The sequence below is a fragment of the Polypterus senegalus genome, chromosome 13 (assembly GCF_016835505.1).
Source record: "Polypterus senegalus isolate Bchr_013 chromosome 13, ASM1683550v1, whole genome shotgun sequence".
Taxonomy (NCBI): Eukaryota; Metazoa; Chordata; class Cladistia; order Polypteriformes; family Polypteridae; genus Polypterus; species Polypterus senegalus.
Genome location: NC_053166.1, coordinates 127052590 through 127072777, shown reverse-complemented (window position 1 = coordinate 127072777; position 20188 = coordinate 127052590). Strand labels below are relative to the sequence as shown.

The window sequence follows — 20188 nt, the reverse complement described above, 5'->3', positions numbered from 1 at the left end:
ATAAACACACTGTTTATATACAGTAAAACCTAAATATTATTTTAAAGATATTTAGTGTCTCCGATATCACATGTTACAGCCATTACGATAGACAGGCCACCAGCAATAAATACGTACAACGCAAGAAAAATAGTATACAGTAAATGTGTGTACAGTGACACTAAACGTACGTACATGTACTAAGTTCTGTAAGTAGAAAATTAATTATGGTTACTCACCAACAATGACACGATGACTTCTCCGATAACAATGAGTTTAATTTTACTGCACAACAAAGGAGAGTGTTACAGTTCTTCCAAAGTAGCCACTTCAGGCGATTGTGTAGCACTGCCATTGTTCTTCTTCTGGCAGTCTTCAATGCAAATCCCTAAAGCAGATTCCATCCAGACTACTGCCTTATTATATCCACTTACAACTCGTTTTGCACCCTGGTTAAAAGGACACTGCGGCCGTAGATCTTATTTTCCTTTCCTACTTTTTAAATAAAAAGAATCGTAGCCTTCAGCAAATCCAAAATGTTTACCTTTTCGGCAATCGTTAATATCTTCTGTTTGCGCTTGGGCACGGCCCTTGAAGCAGTAGCAGATCGTTTTGGAGCCATAATGAAGGGCTTGACTATGCACAAAGATAAACACAAAAGAGCACAACTCTTTACACAGAGAAACACGTTGATGCTGAATGAGTGAGACGAGACTTCCTGGTTAACACTGCATTCAGCAGGCAGGAACTTAACTGCGTCCTCCGATTGCTTAGCTTCTCAGTCATCCGCCAATAGCGTCCCTTGTATGAAATCAACTGGGCAAACCAACTGAGGAAGCATATACAGGAAGTAAAAAAGACTCATTGTCCGCAGAACATGCGAGGCAGCGAAAAATCCGCATTATATATTTAGTTATGCTTTCATATAAAATCCGCGATAGAGTGAAGCCGCGAAAGTCGAAGCGCGATATAGTGAGGGATTACTGTATATATATATTTTTTTATTGCTTATGTCACAGAATTGTTCGCAGTTTCTGTATTAGTCGTGTGCGACTAAGGACAAATATTACATCAAACAACTATGCTATGTGCAAGGGTTATTTCAAATCTCTCTATGTTTTAAATTATATAAAATCCCTGTGATGTCCTATTCAACCATAAGGGCTTTATTTGACAAAATACTTAGTAAGTCATATATACATGTAAACACCTTATTGTATAAGAAAAATGAAAAAGAAATGTATCATGGTTAAGTCTAGTATAGCTTACAAAGTGTTCTCCCACAGCAATAAACAAGAAATCAAACACAAAGCACTGATACTCACTGATCTTCAGTTCCAAAGAACTTGACAAAGAAACACTTTTTGCCTCTGGGTTTTTTCAAATCCTTTGGTGGGCTCACAATCTAAAAAACAACATAAAAACCTTACAAAGACAGCAAATCATTTAGGGAAGACAAAAACCATAATTCACACAAGATATATTTTGTATAGTCTCATTAATGAATGGTGGTGAGCATTTGATTTGGTGGTAGTTGAAGACAGGTATACACCATGCAAGTGTTAGATGCTCAAGGAGAAAATGGCAGCATCCTTAAAGCAACACTAGGGGTGCGCCAATCGATTGGCCACCATCTGAATTGGCCAGTTTTCACTAAAAAAGACTCGATTGGTTACTGGAAAATTGGCTGATCACAAAAAATGTATTTTCAGCCCCATATTCTCTAAGCTTTACAGTATTTAGTTGGAAGTACTCCTTTATGCAACCTAACATTGTAGTTGAACCAGCAGGCAGAGCGCGAGGGCATATAAGGATGCATCTTTTTTTTTTTCTTTTTTTTAGCAGCAAACTTTCTATAATGTAAAAAAAAAAAAAGAGTAGCCATTGGAAGCTCATGTTATCAGAGAACAAGACAGACTGGAATATTGGCCTTTCTGTTAAAAGTGGGGGTAATAAACAGAGAAAAGGAATCAGAGATGGCCTAATTAAGTGCCACAGCCTTCATTTTAAATAGGATGAAGAAAAAATTTGAAATTGTTGTTAGTAAACAGGATTTGTAAACTGTTTTAAGTGTTGATGTGTATCATACAGCATATATTTGGTAAGAAACAAGTACTACGTAATTAAACTGGTAAACCATATTTATAATTAAACCTCAAGAATTATGAACATATGGCAGATAGAGGTGTTTTTTTCTCAGTCTATAAATGTAGTAAATGTATACTTTTACAGCAAATGGCTTTAGTAAAATTATTTACAATGATGAAAACTTCCAAGTTTATGTATATTTACATTTAAGCACTGTTTAAATGGCAGTATCAATTATGTGAGAATATATATATATTTTTTTGTTGAGAAATAGTGAACTACCTTTTTTAATTAAACTTTATTTCAGGAAAGTACATTACAGAAAATTTAAATGACAGCTTATAATTACGAGATTTTTATTTTATGCCATATGTATTATGGGTTAATATTTCTGTATACATTTTATTCAAGTATGCATTGTAGGGACATTTTTTCTATTATAGTACTTTATGGTCACTGAACAATAAGCCCTACAGAAATTAATTGTGCTAATAAACAAAAAGGTAACACCTGTGGTCTACAGTTTAATTGTAAAACTACCAAAGTTAACACTTTTAGTGTAGGAAATAACAGCTCTATGCATCTGGTTATGAAGGAGCTTAATGTGAAAAGGTTTTCTAAAAGGACAAAGGAAAAATATGCAATATCTCGATAAATTTGCATGAAATCTGTGATCGGTATCGTCCTAATCAAAGCATCTGTACACAACACATCTAAAATTGTCACCTCATATGATATGATCAAAAATTAATTAATACTTTATATTCCATATAAAACTTCTACTCGTTTTGTTTGCCGGCCCCACTACTTGAGACAAAATGGTAAATTTTCCCTTCTTATAAAATCCTGCTTGTTTTATGATTTGGATCTATTGTTCAAGGAGTAAATCCTACTAAAGCTTGCATAAAATCTCCAAAATAAAAATATGATACATTCCCAAAAACAACTGTTGACTAACAGTTACCCAAAAGCAGATTGATTAATGCAGTAATGATGCATAGGGTGTTAAAAACATTTCATCAGATGTAAAATTTAACTACAGATAAAAAGTCCAAGGTTTTCAAAAACTCTATATATAAAACTTACTAAGGCTGTGCTCAAAAACATACTTTATAGAAGATATAAATTTATAAATATTAAAAAAACTTCCTAGCTTGTATTACAAGAAAATTTCATTCATATACATTTCTACAACACACACAGTGAAGTATCTTAGAAAACATACGGGAATAGTCAAAATATTACTCAAACATTTGTACAGTGTAGAGAAATGTTGCTAATAAACCAACGCTCATGTATAACAAGTGCAAAAATCAAAACCTTAATATGTGTGGGAGGCAAATAAATAGCAGTTGTACTTGCACTATCAAAGATTACTACACTTCTATTATAAATAAAAACTACTTTGGACAATCACACAAGTCTCTTAAAATTTTCGTTATTTAAGTTTAACATTTCTTCACTTGGACTAAATATAAATTACAACACTAGTGACTATTTCTCCTTCATTTATTTATTTTTTTAAAGGGCACTCAAGCATTTAATTTGTATATTTCAGTTCTGACAACACACAGCAGGCCAAAAACCAAACTGCAAAGTTTGCAAACTAGTTTGTACATTCATTTGTGCGCCATCCTCCCCCTGATTAGCCCTTAAAAAAGCTTTTAAATGAATCCCTAACAAAGTACTGAGAACCAAGCGAAGAGATTAGTTTGGAGGACTACGTGTAAAGCATTATATACTGTACTACCGGTTACTGTACTTCAGAATTGTCAAGGCATGCAAGTGCTAAAATTTTTAAAGAAGATTTACGAGATCAGCGGTTACAAAACGCCACATTTTAGTCCGACATAAACCGAATTGATAGCCCCAGCTGCAAAAACGAAAATGTAAAAAAAAAAATTACACGTCTGCACCAATATGTAATTATAAACTAGCACCCTATTATAAAACCATTACATTTTAGTCATTGAAACACTGAATGTCTCACTCCAAATCGAAAAAGGCAGGAACAAAACTGAACACTAGATTATCACAAGTAATAGGATAATTTGAAATATTGGCAGATCAGTCATATTTAATCATGCGCCATTTATCGTATGCAGTTAACAAGAATACAATCACTTAAGCATATGCTGCGTGTTGAGACTCCAAACCAAAAGATGAAAGTCTCCCCAATGGTGTTTGCGTCTGCAAAATAACCGACCTTTCCCGGCCAGGGTGGATAACGACCCAGCTTCCCCCTGAAAAGAGAAAAACAGCAAAACAATGAAGTTTTATTCAATAGAAAGACCAAAGATCCTGGCTTGTCCAATTTGTAAAAGCTACAGAGTTAAAGTGTATTAAGCCAAAAAAAAAAAAAACTCAACCGAAAGTTTAATGCGACTCGACGTGTCTTAAGTCATGAAATTATGGGGAAAGTATGAAATTAATTGGGGCCTTCGGCGAATGGCAGTCAAATTGATGTAAGCAATCGCCGCCCAGTAAAACAAATTCGTGTCACACACAAAATTGACCGTGTCAGTGTTGTGTACCTAGTATTTTTATTTTTTTTTTTTTCGAAGGCAACGACAATCATTTAACCTAAGGTGACTTGTGTAATAGTACAACAAGGAAGCGATAGCATCTCAGTACAGACTACACAAAATTTAAGTGGCTTTTAAAATTTAAAAGTAAAATCAAAATGCAAATAATCTTACTGAGTAAGTCACTTAAATGCAATCCACAAAGGAGAACGTTTGTCTTTAAACAGATTCTAAACTGCAAAACAGAACATAAAAAAATGCGTATAAACAACACTGGCTGGCCTACTGCGCACGAGAAAACAGCAGTCGGGGCGCTTGAGCTGTATAGAGCGAAATTAACAAGACACTGGCACAAATGCTTATTCTTAATCACCTGACATACTTTGGTTTTTTAAAAAACAAATAAAAAATGAAAACCACGTCTCACCAAACCAAATCCCCGATCCTTAAGTGTACGGTCGCCATCTTAACAATTAAGTAAAAACGTCTCACGGCAAGAGGGGAAGAAAGGACACACCCACTCAGATAATATGACCCCGGAAACACTTCGCTCTTTGCCTACATGACTGACAGGTTCTCTGGTGTTTCCGGAGCACTCTCTTGGACAGTAGGGGTGAGATACGAGCGGAAGTGGAGAAAGCTAGCATTGATGGCACATTTCGTTAAACTTTGTTAATATTGTGTTGTAATTAATGCAATTCGTTGAGAAACATTGACTTTAAAAAAGGTTGTGGTGATAGTCCAATGGAAGTATTTGAAGAATTTACATGTTGCAGTCATTTACAGGGAAATGATGTTCATAGACGTAATAATCAATTTTTAAGGACGCTACTGTAAAATAACCGCATTTATTTTATTTTGTACCGCTGGCATTGTTTATATTTTAAGTTGACATGTGATCTGTTCTCTTGTTAAAAATCAACCTCCAAAAGTATTGTGAAATATGTTTTTGGTCTAATCTTATACTACAGTATTGTTAATGGTGGCACAGAAAAACACTACGTCAAAAATGTAATCGTTCTCAGTCCAGAATGGATAATGCTCACAAATGCTCCTTGTGGGAGCAAAATGTCACCTCATACATACAAAACCCTAAATGGACAGACCTCTCTGAATCAAAACTAATTTTTGTTTGTCATAGACAATTATACAAGTATTAAATTATAATTACAGTAGGCAAATTTAACTTTATTTTATCCTCTGGCTGAAATTGGGCTTTTTACAGAAGCTCAATAAAAATATTTTTTTATAACAACGAACGCATCTCAAATATGCACCAGAATGACTAAAAATAAAAGTCCTAACTTGGCAGTTGCAGTCACAGTGAGACATAATGTGGGCATATTGCTATTGGTTTAAAGGAGCCCCCATTGGCTTCTCCTGACACACTTCTGCAGAATAATTCATTGGCTGAAAAATCGGTTTTGTTTCTATTCTCTCCTTTGCTACTACCTCAATGGTGTGGATAATGCATCCCATAACAGAGCCTGCCTCTTTACCAAGTGTGTGGATTCAGTTGGCCTCTCTTTAAGTGAAGTACAAGAAAAATATTAAAAAAAAAAAACACACACAGATATGATTTTCTGGCTTGGATAGTAAGAGAGCTTCTGCTATTAATGACAGACTTGTAGGTGGCAGTAATATGTGATCAGATCTGCCCAGTTGTGCCACAGTTTTATATATACATTAACATTTGGATAGGGCAGGTCTGGCTTGTTGTGTCCACAAACAGAATATGCTAATAAGCACTTTCAATGTTTCTCTGGTTGAGTCACCACCATTCTAGGGTCAGGATGATTCATCAATTTATTACAGTGTGGCAGAAATGCAAGTCATGAGTGCTAACCACTATTTTACTGTGTTGCCTGTTTGTAGCAAGTGAGCTGGTGTCATCAGCAAGTTGTTAGTTTTTCTTTGTACCAACTCTGGTGGAGTTCCATTATGTGCTTGGTGTTTTTCATCATGATGGAGGATATTTTAGCAGGTAACATAATGAAAATTGATATTTAATTAAACATTTTGTATATAAAAAGAAGCTGACCTAGTAACATCTCAGTACAAATGTTTTTTAAATATTTTCTATTTTTTTTTCAATCTAACCCAAAATATAAGTTACCTATTCAATGCTCTCACTGTACTGCACTGGAAACATAACAAAATTATAGAATTATTCCTCTGTATTTTATGTATTTGAGTATTTATGAGTCAACAATTTATTGGGTCAAATGCTTGTAAGTATATTGTGCCAGGTTTGTCAGCAAACCAAGTAGACCCGGTTTCATCAATTATGGATCACAAGCTGTGAATATACCATATCGTGCCTTGCTAATGACACAATTAGACCCTGCCTCATTGAATATTGCAATTTTTAATGTTTATAGAAAAAGGCATCAAAAATAATTTCTAAGTCTTGCATAACAACATTCTCAAAACCTTATAATCCAATGCAAAGTCAAAAATAAAAGTTGTGACTAGCAGGAAAATACTGGCTAATGATAAAACAGTGTACAATTAGGCTGATAGTTACCCAACCTTTTTAGGTTTTGCTAGTAAGTAATAGTATGTATCTTTTAAATTTAAATCTTAAAATAAGTGGCATTAAAACATATCATTTACCTGCTATTTATATATTTGATTCTTTTCTTTTCATCTATTGTAATGCATGAAATCCAGGACAAGTGACAGGTTCCTGATAAAATAAAATATTTGAAATTATAATTAACTAAATGTATTTTTGTAAAAGCAATAATTAGCAAAATTGTTTCTCTTGCTTTAAAATTTTTTGAAAACGCATTTTACAATTTCAAAAAACTCTCCAATAAATACTAAAATAAATGCAAAAAATAATTAAATGAACAATATTTTATCACTTAATAATAAAGGGTAAAGATGTACTAAAATTATCTTTAGCTCAAATAGGTGTACATGTGGATTGAAGTATGTACTCACTGAACAAGCCGGTGTTATTAATACTTTTGAAGAAAGTCTTGAACAAATTAACCTGATATAGAATGCAAATAATATATAATACTTTTAAATATAAATAACAACTTAAAATTACTACATCCTAACACAGACACAAGGTGCTGTCATGACTAACACACAAAAAATCAGTAGCACTACTTTTAAAAGCATGGTTAGAGTACAGGATAAACCATGTTAAATTTGGGGAGATCTGGTTTCAAAGATGAGACCAATTCAGCAATGATGGGGGTGGGTTATACCACATGAATTGTTACATGTGTTGGAAGACTCTTAAATATCTAATGATACAATATACTGGATTATAACATAAAAAGCAAATGCCCATTTCAAACAAACTAAAAAATAATACATGATGATATGCTAAAAATATCTCTGAAAGGCAACATTACTGTACTTATCAGTTTCATAAAATAGTTGGTAACCTTCTAGTAAGTCTAGAAGAAAACTTTATTCAATTGGCCTAAATTATTTACCACTACAGCCCACCATTTCCTGAGTTGGTTCAGTCTAGGCCAGGGCAATTAAAGCTACTTAAGGAATCCTAACATAATGTAGTGGAATCATGCTTTTCAAAATACAGATACTACCACAGAACATTGAATCCATGATAAAAACAGTATAATAATTTAACAGTAGGACCAAATACAGAATTCTAAGTATCAGTTTGACTTTATTCAGCAATGCAGTACATAATATGGTGATGTCTGAGAACAACACATTTCTAGGTGGGAACAGGAATGTACTTTTATCGTAATACTGGTTGAGAGTTGGAGTTAAAAGTAGTGCAAGGTGCTGTTTTTCCCCCTTATGTTATTACTCATTTAATTTTGTCACAACAGATCATCTCCTGAATGAAACACAGAGGGTAATGTGAACCCCTGTAACCTGGCATGGTTAGCTGCTCTTCTGCAAAATATTCTTCTCATTATGAAAAAAAGGAAATATTTTCAAAATAAATTAGTCAGTGCAGCTTTCTTTGCCAATGTATGTTATTATAACTATTGACTCTGAATTTATCCTGTGTGAGTAAATGTTGATATGAGTTGGCCCTGCAGTGGACTGGCAAGCTTGAATGAAACTGGAAAATGTTATGTTGCATACACAAAAAGACATGACTGACACTTTATGTAATGCTTTAAATATGTAGGTAAATCAACGAAAGTGACCAGTAGGTTTAGTTGCAACTTGTCCCGTTAAATAAATGCAAACACATACCATCCTTCCTTGACATATGCTATACACTTAAGTGTCAAAACTATAAATACATCACAAGTATCTAGATTGATTCGTCTGCACTTGTATCATCATGTCTCTGTCTCTTTCCAAAACATGCCTGTTTCTGTTGAAGATCCCTGTAAAAATGAATGTTAAACATTATACTGGCAACAACAGGCATAGTCTTGCCATAGGATAGCCCAAGGACAATGGAGATGTTTAGAGTTACCAATAGTTCTTCAGACCGAATTTAATACGGATTTTACAGGGAACCTGGAACTCACTACATAATATTCACTTTCACTCAATGAGTAAATTAAAAAAACAATGGCTTTTAAACTGGTGCTGAAGATGATGATGATTATATGTTGTTAATATTATTGTTACACTTATAATTTCTTTGATAAAAATCTTACCTTTTCAGAAAGCAGTAGGAGTCCATTTTGAAAGCATAACAATTACCATGTAAGGTAACAAAAGGGTTTGTGATTGTTAATGTTTAACTAAAGCAACCACACACTTATACTAAAAATGGCAGATTTAGAAAACAAAAATGTATGGAATAGATATCCATCCCATCCATTATCGTAAAATGCTTACCCAGAGCAGGATCACATTTCAGCGAGAGTCCATCCTAGTGTTCACTGGGCCCAAGGCAGGAGCAACACCTGGACAGGGTTCCAGTCCATTGCAGGGTGACCATAAACACAAACCAAGGCCAATTTAGCAATGCCAAATCACCTAACCTGCATTTCTTTGGACATTTGGAGGAAACCCACATGAAAAGGGGAAAACATGCAAACTTCAATACATATACAATTATCTTACATTTTTTCACATGCACATACAAATAATGGTCCATTTTTATTTAAAATATTGCTTGAGGTTATTTTGCTTTACTTAGTTGATATACATTTTAAAAACAATCTGTTTACCACTGTCAATATGCTTTCTTGAAATGTGTTTATTTTTATTAATATACAAATTAAAAATCTTAACACTGGTAGTAAATATTAATAAACTCTATGGTAGTAAATATTTTTAAATTCTAAGATTCAGACCACAAATATATATGCTAAAAACATGTCATTCAGAGCCTATCCTGGGAGCACTGAAGGCAAGGCAGGAGCCAGACGTTGACAGGGCACCACCATTACATCGTTGGATGCTCTCACACACATACACAGCTAGACTGAATCTTCAGTTAACTAACAGAAGAGTGTTTGGGGATGTGACAGAAAGAAAACAATACACAGAAAATGTACAAAGAAAATAGTGATGAATGAAAATGCTTTTCTTAACAACTGGTCACAAAATGTTTTCATAATTTCTAGCCAATACAACAATAATAAATTAATCAAATTGTGCAGATATAATGTTATATTTTTAAATCCATTTTAATCAATAAACAATTCTTATAGTAAATGCAATATATAAAAAGTCTCAGTTAGCCTAAGCCACCCTAATTCAGGGTGTTGATAAAAATTGTAATGATTTACTTCATGTGGTAGAAGGAAATATTAAACAATAACAGTTGCATCAAATATTTGTAATTTTAAAATGTGTGCTTCAATAAATGTTTAAAGTCTAAATATTCTCTGTTGTTAAAAATATTTGTCATTTTTCATCCTCAGACAGAGGTCCATAAAGGACTATATCCCTATAAAGGATCAGAAATTGAAAGTAAAATATTCATAATCACTGTCCTTCAGGTAGTCTAAAACGGTATCCCCATGCTTACTTTTTAATTTTTAACCTTAGGATATGTATCTTAGAGAGGACAAAATATTGTGATATTTGTGAGCAACAACCTCGAAATCGCACAGAACGACATTCCAAATGCCTATATCACCGATCCCCACATATTTTGTGTAAAAAAGTAAATTTGATCTCTCCTATCCCATTAGGGCGTGAACGCCAGGGGTCGGTTGATGAGGCATGCACAGCTAAGTCCTTTTGATCATTATTGGTGAAGACATCTGTTAGTTTACTGTTTAAGATTAGTGTGTAACTTCCGGCAAAATATATATATATATATATATATATATATATATATATATATATATATATATATATATATATATATATATATATATATATTTAAAACATTAATATTTTGCAGGTCTAGAGGGCCAAAGTGGGGGACTATCATCTGGGGGATTCCAGAAAGGCTTGACGTTTTGCTGAACTACACGATAATATATGTGAGTGTATTCTCGTACCTGGAGGAGCAAGACAAAATATAATAAAACCATGAAGTGATTTCAAAGTAATAGTTAGGAACACAACATATCAACACTAATACTTAAAGTCAAATATTTCTATATCATTTGGTGTATAAGAATTACTTTTAACACACAAGAACATTATGACGTGTGGTTAACATTTAAACCTTGAATACCTTTTAAATCTTTATTTGTAATAAGTTATTATACAACCAATAAAACACATATTTTAATATAATGAACAATCTTAATCATAATGATAAAGAACCAGGAGTAACTTACATAGTATTAGAAATAAGGAAATTGAATATTAATAACAAAGAATTGAGTTAAAAAACGCAATAAAGGAGGTAGAGGATACATTAAATTATTTTTAACATACTTTAAAGCAGATAAATAATTATTCAAGTCATTTAGAAAAACTGATAAAGAAGTAATTTTAAGATGCTCTTGGAATTTAAAATATGCCTAAAAAATGGTAAACTAATTTCGGTTGCGATAAAACGCGCTGTTTTTCAACGTAATCTCGCGACGCCGTGTCGCTTACTGATGACGTAGCCGCCGGCTGTAATGGAGGTTTAGTATAGTGCCATATTTAACGGGGGTATAACGGACTCGAGTATTTAGTTACAGCTTCTGCTAATGCTTGTGGCTTTCCTGGTGACTGTCATTTATCGTTCGAAAAAGGGCACTCAGTATGCACATAGCAGAACCGGAGAAGTTTATTGCACTTGCCAAATCTGCATGTTTTCAGTCCGTACGCTGAGAATGCGCAGGTCCAGATTAAAGTGATCTTTGTGCGGTGTTAAAAATAAAACATTTTCTTTAAGTAAGCAGCCAGGGTGGACTTAAATTCGCGTTATTTGTTCATTGATATTGTTTTCTCTGACCAGATTTTTTTTTTTTATTAACTAGTGAAAGACATGTGACCTGATGGATAGTTGGCAACTAGCCTTTTGAGGCACAGCTGATTTCTTCTAAATATTCCTGCTTACCTTTCTGTCCCCTGAAACCAGCGCGGCAACTGTGCAAATATCGCTGCGATGTAAGTTTGTCCTACCTGCTCACCGTGTTTATCCGTGTGCGTATCCTACAGTGTTCTGAACAGGCCAGCTCCAATGGCTGAACCACGGAGGGTGCAACTAACCACACTTTCAGACAGCGGGACTCTTTCGGCCACCCTCTTTAAAAAAGCAAATAAGGACACTGAGGCCTGCACCCCAGGGGACACGGAGAAATCCGAAACAACTGCCCGCCTCGTCATTACCCTCTTTGAACCGGACGACAGGCGCTGTCCCGAGTTCTACTATCCAGAACTCGTGGGAAGAAATAAGGTAAGAGCTCAGCTTTTTCATAATTCTGTGTGAGATCTACTGTGTGCACATTCTAATTCTTACTCTTTTTTTGTCAGTTGCGCACATTATTAAGTGATAGTTTGTCTTTCCTAAAGGTATTGGTAAGTTTGCTTTACCCAAAAGTTCAATTACTCTGGTTTATGGTCTTGTTTTTCTAACGGTTATTTACAGTGCCATAACATAATCGCGGTAGGCAAAATTACAACGTTTTCCAAAAGGATTTGATATAGCAAAAAATACCATTATCAAAAAATTTTAATCCAATTCTTGGTTATTTTATACTATTTCAGTTGCATAGGACATAAGACGGGAACCAGCTCTAGACACTGCCATTCATTGACAGCCCAACAAACATGCCCATACTGGGCCACTGTGGGGCCAGTTTGGGTAGAACATTTTAATCACTTTGGGCTGCTCACAGTGGACTCTGTACATCATGAAATCGTGGGCAGCTTACAGCAGACCCATATTTACTGCATTTTGAGCCCACATTTTGAGGTTTTGGCGGTTGTTAGCAGAGATGTAGAGTTGGTACACAAAACCTTTGTCTCGGTCTACTAAATTTACCGCTCCAACTCCTCTATTTGTAATTAGTCTAATGTATTTACTATGTTGATTATAAGCACGCGACACACAAGATACAAAGTACAGCTTCTAAGACTTTTGATTAAAACACTACAAATGTTTTTTTTTAAACTGTTGCACCTTTTAAGTATTTTCAGAACCACTAACACTACATAGTTTTGCCAAACATACATTTCACAATCATCTTCTATAACTAATGGACATTGATCATATTTCCTATCTGTTGTGCTTGTCAAGTGTTCAAAACCAGCTGACATTGTTAAAACTCCTTGTTAATTTGTGCACAGTGTTTTAACTACTATAAATATGTATTATTTTAAAATTTACAAAAAAAACTAGAAATCAGTCTTCAGTTTAAAGTAAAATGTATCCTGAGAAGGAAAAAAATAGTTTAATAGAATTAGTATATTTAAAACTGTGCACTGCTGCCTCTCAGTTAAAGAGACCTGGGTTCGCTTCCTGGGTCCTCCCTGCATGGAGTTTGCATGTTCTCCCCATGTCTGCTTGGGTTTCCTCCCACAGTCCAAAGACATGCAGGTTAGGTGCATTGGCGATTCGAAATTGTCCCTAGTGTGTGCGTGCGTGCGTGCGTGCAGGGCTGCCCAGGGTTTGTTTCCTGCCTTACACCAAGTGTTGGCTGGGATTTGCTCCAGCAGACCCCCGTGACCCCGTAGTTAGGATATAGCGGGTTTGATAATGGAAAACTGAAACATTTTAACACATTGAATTACAGTTTACAATTATACTGACTCCACTAACCCAATAATTACTTCCAACTCTAACTTCATGACTCCGGTTGTTATATTTCTGGAATCCCCAAGGGTACCCTTATGTTTTACCACATTTAAAACAAATTTTTAAGAAACAGGTTTGTAAACCTTCAAATCTTTAATGTTTTTTACACATACAAAAACTATATTTCTTAAAGACAAAAATATTATGTATGTGTGACAGAAATAACCTCTGTGAACTTATAATATATAAAATATTGCAATCGTATAATCTATAAACATGATATCTGTAATGAAGATATTAATATATTTATAAGTGGTTCTTTCTTGCTCCATCCATGTCCGTACATTTTGCATCCAAAGTTTAATGGCTGGCTCCATCTTGGAGGATGTTGCTGTGGTGCTTTTCAGTGTTGTATCGGCAAAGAAAAAAAGAAAGACCAAAGATCTTATGTTAATTCAAATGCTTATCAGTTCCCCTTTAAAACTTCTCTTTGTAGAATAGAATTTTAGGAATTGGTAGAGCTTAGTTATTAGCTAAACATACAAGCTTGATGTAGTAAATGGTCTTTTCTCATTAGTTAAATTGCGTATGTATAATCATTCCACTGGGTGTTATTTTTAGATTTCCCTGCAATTAGTGCTCAAAACAAATTCCTACTTGTAACCAAAACCTACTCACGATTAGATCACTGAATTCCCAACCTCGTTTCAGAGTTTAAATGTAGCAAATCCCCATTGAAAGCTAATTTCTACTGCTTGTACCTTTTATAACCATTTCACTTGGCACATTTTGTCCAGTAGGAGAACAGGTTTGCTGAAATAAACCAAAGACTTTTTTGTTTGAAAAAGCATGTAAGCAAATAAAATAGTCTATTTTCTAAATTAAATTAGAATCTAACTCATATGGATGGAGGGAAGCTAGGCAGACAAAAATGTGAAAACAGGATATTTGAGAGTATTTAAATGTAAGTGAAAAGGAAAAGTAATTGTTTATAGTAGGTATACAGAAGTTGCATATCACTTTGTATATATAAACATTATCAGACTAAATTCGTATTACATCCATCTCTTTATATAAGTATCAGATTTCTTGAGTTCCTTTTATTTTTCATGTAGCCTTTTATTTAAAAGGGAATATTTGGCATTGCTGTTGGAACAGTAATGCGTCTGGGTTGGTCTTAACTATACAAAGAAATAATTGATCCTTTTCTGAAAAAGCCTTTTTTGACAATGTTAGATACATGGAAGTCCTCGGTTCTGGAAGAATTGCCAGTTGATTGTAGGACACACTTATGCCAGGATTATGTTCACATGCCTATTACACTAATACAAAGATTTTTAATAGTCAAGAAGATTGCCTTATGAAAACGTACACAAATACAGGGAGGATTTGTAAACAGTTAATGTCAGGGTAGGAACTAAATTCCAAGCAGTTGAGTTGAGAGGCTGCTGCTGTTTTATTGTAGTACCATGCTTCCATTAAGAGATATATAATTTTAAGACAGTAAAGATGGATTTGGTAAATTTTAAATGCTTCTGTATTAGGGGAAAGGTTAATGTTATTAAATTATTTCTAGTGACAGCACTATGTCAACACTATTTTTCAGCCTGAGAACATTTTTTTTTTCCAAGTAATTTTGGCTACTAAGTTGCTAATAGCAGTGATTGGACATAATTGAATCCAATGAGTATATTAGATGACATGCATTATGTGTGTACAAGTCTCAAAGCTGGTCTGTAACCTGTATTTTAAATATTCATTTGAAAGTCCTTCATGTGACCGCTTCCTGTTTTGATTGATAGAAATCCATCCATCTATCCATCCATCCATTGTCCAACCCGCATCCTGTAATAAAAAAAATCTTCACCTTCAAAAGCTATACAAAGTATAACTTCACTTCATTCCTAGTTCCCAGAGATTTAGCTGAAACCATTTTCCGGAACCACATCTGTCAATGCCATTTTGATTCCTTCCTGCATTCTGTGTATCCTAGCATTCTGATTGCTGTTGTAGCATTTTGCAGTTTCACAAATCAAAAGCTGCTTTCTTCCTCATACTTGGTGCTATTTGGTGGATCTGGGTTTTCTCACTGGAGCGAGCTCATTACCTATCCCCTTACCCTCTGGCTTTTTTGGTAGAGGAAGATCAATTTTTAATGCAACTGTGTGCCTGCCCACAACATGTCAAATGACACCTCCAAAAGAAGCCAATTGAATTTGTATTACCTAGAGAAAATCTCTACACCTGTTAGCACAAATTAAATGTTTTTCCAGAGAGTATGAATTTAAAATTAAAAAAAAAATTAAAGGATGCAATTGGTATATCACATATTAAATTTGCATGTTTTGTTATCATTGTACAAAACAGCTGAGGTTCAATCAGACTACAACAAGATTATTACTGCATTATCTCCATGAATATGTTTGTATTTCAATTTATCCTGTTCACTTCAGATGTGACCTCGGCCCAGTTCCTTTTTAATAGAATTGCCGTAAAATAGATTGTCACTTCCATTTTGTTTTACAGAATTGAGATCATTTTTGGGGGATTCAGTTACATTTTAGATGGATAGTGCATTTTGCATTTAGTTTAAAAAATTACCCATATGCTTCCAGAACCATGGTGTTTCTTTGTTTATTATAATAGTGTTTGCCTTTTTCAGGAGATGCATCCTTTCTTTTTTTTTTCTAGACTTTGCAATATTGATGCAAGATGCCTGTGCTTTGGCATAAAGACTAGCAGGTCAATTAAAGTTGCCACTTGGGTCTTAGTGGACTCTTAGAATAATGTATTATCTTGTATGGTTTCCTGTTCTGTAGGGAATTCCTGACCTAGATAAGGTGTTTGTGGTTTTGGTACATATTCACCTTATGCTTTTTGATGCCTCTGATCCAATGGATATATCCATGTCCTTTATGTTATGTTTTTATCTTGCTCCTGTTCTGTATCTTTCTACACAGTATTGCTAAAGAACAGTTTTTTGAAAACTTGTTGCTTTTGATTGTGAGTTGTTATTTAGAGATACGTTACTCATTTGTAGCAGTGGTGATAGTCTTACAAAGCCCACCACCAGCCAGATGCCTTTAGTAGAGTCTCTATAGTTCTGAACTAACCGCCTGGGAATCTGCTACATGTAGAGAGTAGGGTTTACCTTGGTTTTGGATAGCGGTCTAAGACTGCATTTTACACTGCCACTAAAAAGGAGTCCGTTCCAATTTTTGGTTCTTATTTGATTTTTTTCCCCCATTTATTTTCTTTCATTTGTGTTCAAAATATTTTTGCAAGAATGTAGAGTGTACAGATCTCTATACAAAATCTGTTAAAATTACTAAAAAAAATAATCCATCAGGAGAACCCTAATAGACCACCATAAACCCCAACAGTGTAATAGTTGCTGTCAAGCATTGTTATCAGTGCTAGATGTCTACAAATTCATTATTTCATTTTTGTTTGATGATTGCAGGCATATAAGGGGATACCCAAAAATAACTGGAATAATTTTTACTTACTGAAACTTTAGTCTTCTTCAAAGTACTCTCCATGTCAATGAATGCACTTTTCCCAACAGTTTTCCCACTGGTGGAAACATTTTTGTAATTGCTGAAGACGAACGTTGTCCAGTGCCTGCAACGATTGCTCTTTGTCTTCCTCCATTGTACAAAAACGCTTTCCTTTGAGTTCTTTTTTTCATATGCGGGAACAAGAAGAAGTCTCATGGAGCAAGATCAGTCGAGTAGGGATGGTGGCAAGAACTCCAAGACACACAAGTCAATTCAGAAATCTCTTCTAGTCTGACAGCGATCTTCGTAAATTGCATTTCAAACTTTTTCAAGATTTTTGTTATTCCTAATTGTGGAAGGTTGGCCAGATCTTCGTTGGTCTTCCAGTGACATTTCCCCTAGTTTGTAGACCTGTATTTTACTTAAAGTGTCCTCTTTAGAAGCAGTTTCAAGCAGGTCTTTTCCCAAAAACAAAATTTAACACAGACTCGCTGTTCTTTGTGATCACCCATTAAAGAAATCACAGAACAGTTTTGAAATTCTAAAGGTGGACATGTTAGTTTAATTGGTAAGTGTATATCTGAGTGGGCCCTGTGATAAAATCAAACCCATTACAGGGGTACCCGAGATGGTAGCTGAATGGATTGTGATCCTGACTTAGGTTAAGTGGTTTTCATGATGCTATAATGTATAGACCATGGTTTCATTTAGCAGCAGTCTCTTTTGTTGCTGAATGTATTTCATAATATGTTAGTTTAAGACAACTAGTATACAATCATTCAAGGCCTTTGGTTTTGCAGTTTTGTTAACTGTAATTAAATTGTCCTTTCCAGAGCTTGTGTTCATTTTGTAAATCCAAAAATATGTGAGCATAGTTATTCCAACAGTAAATGGTCCAGAGCTATTTCTTTTTATTTCTTTTTTTATCATTTTTGTTGCTGTTGTTGCACATAAGTTGCAAGTGTATATTATAATTTTTTTGATTTGGTTGTTTGGTAACATCACAGTTGTTGTGTATTGTGTTATTGGTGTTTGATTTGTATAAGCCTCACAAATTAAATTCCATGCATCTGATCAAGGTATGACAATAAGTAGTAATAATAGTAATGCATAATTAGAGTAGTATGTTTTGCCAATTATTAATTATTACCATACAATAAATTTAAATCTTGTTGAAATGAACTGGCTAACAGACAGGTTGTCTCAAGTTTAGCAAGCAAAAGTACCACCTTATCACCCTTGGTGACATATGTTTTTCCTTTTTATCACCTTCAGCATCCTAACCAGTATTCCCATTATATTGTCACCATTACAAGTAACTGCATCACCAGGGTTATTTGGGGAAAAAAAAAATATTCTTCTTTTTCATTAATTGGATAGTTGCTCATAAACGAATAATAAATAAAAGCTGAATTCAAACTTTTGTCATACCTACATAACGTGTGTTTGTGCGAATCATCATCATAAAGGCTCCCTTCCTTTTGATAACATAAGGCTGTATAGCTCTGGTTTTACACAGAGGTTGCATTTGTAGAGGCATTTTTGCCATTTTAATCTGAAGCAAAAGAAATTGGCAATAGTAAGTTTGTCCTGTATACTATTTGTTAAAAAGACCATTTCTGAGCCCCATTCATTTCAACAATAAAAAGGTATCATGTTAACAGAACTTGTGCAATGCCGCAGGCAGGCCCCCATAATCATTGACTAAAATTGTTCAAACGTTTGCCCAAAAATTTGACCTGGAGATTTTTCACCCGTGCCTCGCAGTTAGGAGACCCAGGTTCGCTTCCCAGGTTCTCCCTGCGTGGAGTTTGCATGTTAGTTAGATAGATACTTTATTAATCCCAAGGGGAAATTCACATAATCCAGCAGCAGTATACTGATACAAAAAAAAAAAAAAAATGAAAGATTAATAAAAATGCATGTAAAAACAGACAATAACTTTGAATAATGTTAGCATTTACTCCCCCGGGTGGAATTGAAGAGTCGCATAATGTGGGGGAGGAACAATCTCCTCAGTCTGTCAGTTCTCCCCATGTCTGCGTGAGTTTCCTCTGGGTGCTCCGGTTTCCTTCCACAGTCCAAAGACGTGCAGGTTAGGTGCATTGGTGATTCTAAATTGTCCCTAGTGTATGCTTGGTGTGTTTGTCCACACCCTGCAGTGGGCTGGCGCCTTGCCTGGGGTTTGTTTCCTGCCTTGTGCCCTGTGTTGGCTGGGATTGGCTTCAGCAGACCCCCGTGACCCTGTAGTTAGGATATAGTGGGTTGGATAATGGATGGATGGATTTTTCATCCACACAAAAAAGGAAGGGACTATGAAACTTGGTGAAGCTATTTAAAGTGCCATGATGGGGTAAGGTCTGTATAACGTGAAAAGTTGTGTATAGGCAATTGTTTGTAAAGCCAGAATGTCTTGTGATGTTACCTTTGAACACATTTTCTTATGTTCTGTAATGCGATATCCCTTTTAAAGTTTGAAGTGAATGATTATATTTTTTTAAGGTATCTTTATTTTTTTTATTGTTGGGGCATTGAGCAGAGACCGCTCCGGGGATGTATTATGTGCTTGGTATGAGTGAAATTAAGTGAATGACAAAAGGTTATAAGTAGAAAAAGTAAATAGGTAATTTAGTCCAACAACTGTTTTCAGTCCTATTCACCTAATTTCTCTAAAATGACATCAAGATTGCATTCTAATGTGATTTTTAAATTACCTTGTAGTTGGCTTTTTGTGATGTTGTCTATACTATCCTTTTTATTTCTTTTTTCACTGCTGTGAATCTGCTTTTTTGTACCCAATGTATTATTTTGAATTTTTGTGACTGATTTAACTTGCTAAATTGTTCTATTTTTTCCCACGTGAATTTTTCCTCTTAATAACAGCAGTTATGAAGGTCATTTAATTTTGAACTACTTAATGTTTGAAATATCAGTGTATGTTGTTTTATATGTAGATGTACCATTATTGGTTTATCTTGCTAAACTATAACAGAGAA

At 34.6% G+C, this 20188-nt stretch overlaps 2 protein-coding genes across 10 annotated transcripts in view; one reads left to right on the top strand and one right to left on the bottom strand.

Moving 5' to 3' along the window:
- glyr1 (glyoxylate reductase 1 homolog (Arabidopsis)) overlaps positions 1-5125 on the bottom strand; it is a 32475-nt gene extending 27350 nt beyond the window's left edge. For 2 of the 3 annotated variants that reach the window (XM_039774732.1, XM_039774733.1), the window contains exons 1-3: positions 5020-5125; positions 4274-4310; positions 1305-1384 (exon numbers count right to left, since the gene is read on the bottom strand). In XM_039774732.1, coding sequence (XP_039630666.1) covers positions 1305-1384; positions 4274-4310; positions 5020-5057 — 155 coding nt within the window. In that variant the 5' untranslated portion in view covers positions 5058-5125. Of the gene's footprint in view, positions 1-1304; positions 1385-4191; positions 4211-4273; positions 4311-5019 lie in introns of those variants that run through there. The other variant, XM_039774734.1, reaches the window with a different exon arrangement.
- Positions 5126-6501: 1376 nt separating this feature from the next.
- LOC120542052 (ubinuclein-1-like) overlaps positions 6502-20188 on the top strand; it is a 66723-nt gene continuing 53036 nt past the window's right edge. For 5 of the 7 annotated variants that reach the window (XM_039774163.1, XM_039774165.1, XM_039774164.1 and 2 more), the window contains exon 1: positions 11600-12351. In XM_039774163.1, coding sequence (XP_039630097.1) covers positions 12136-12351 — 216 coding nt within the window. In that variant the 5' untranslated portion in view covers positions 11600-12135. Of the gene's footprint in view, positions 6577-11599; positions 12352-20188 lie in introns of those variants that run through there. The other 2 variants (XM_039774160.1, XM_039774159.1) reach the window with 2 other exon arrangements.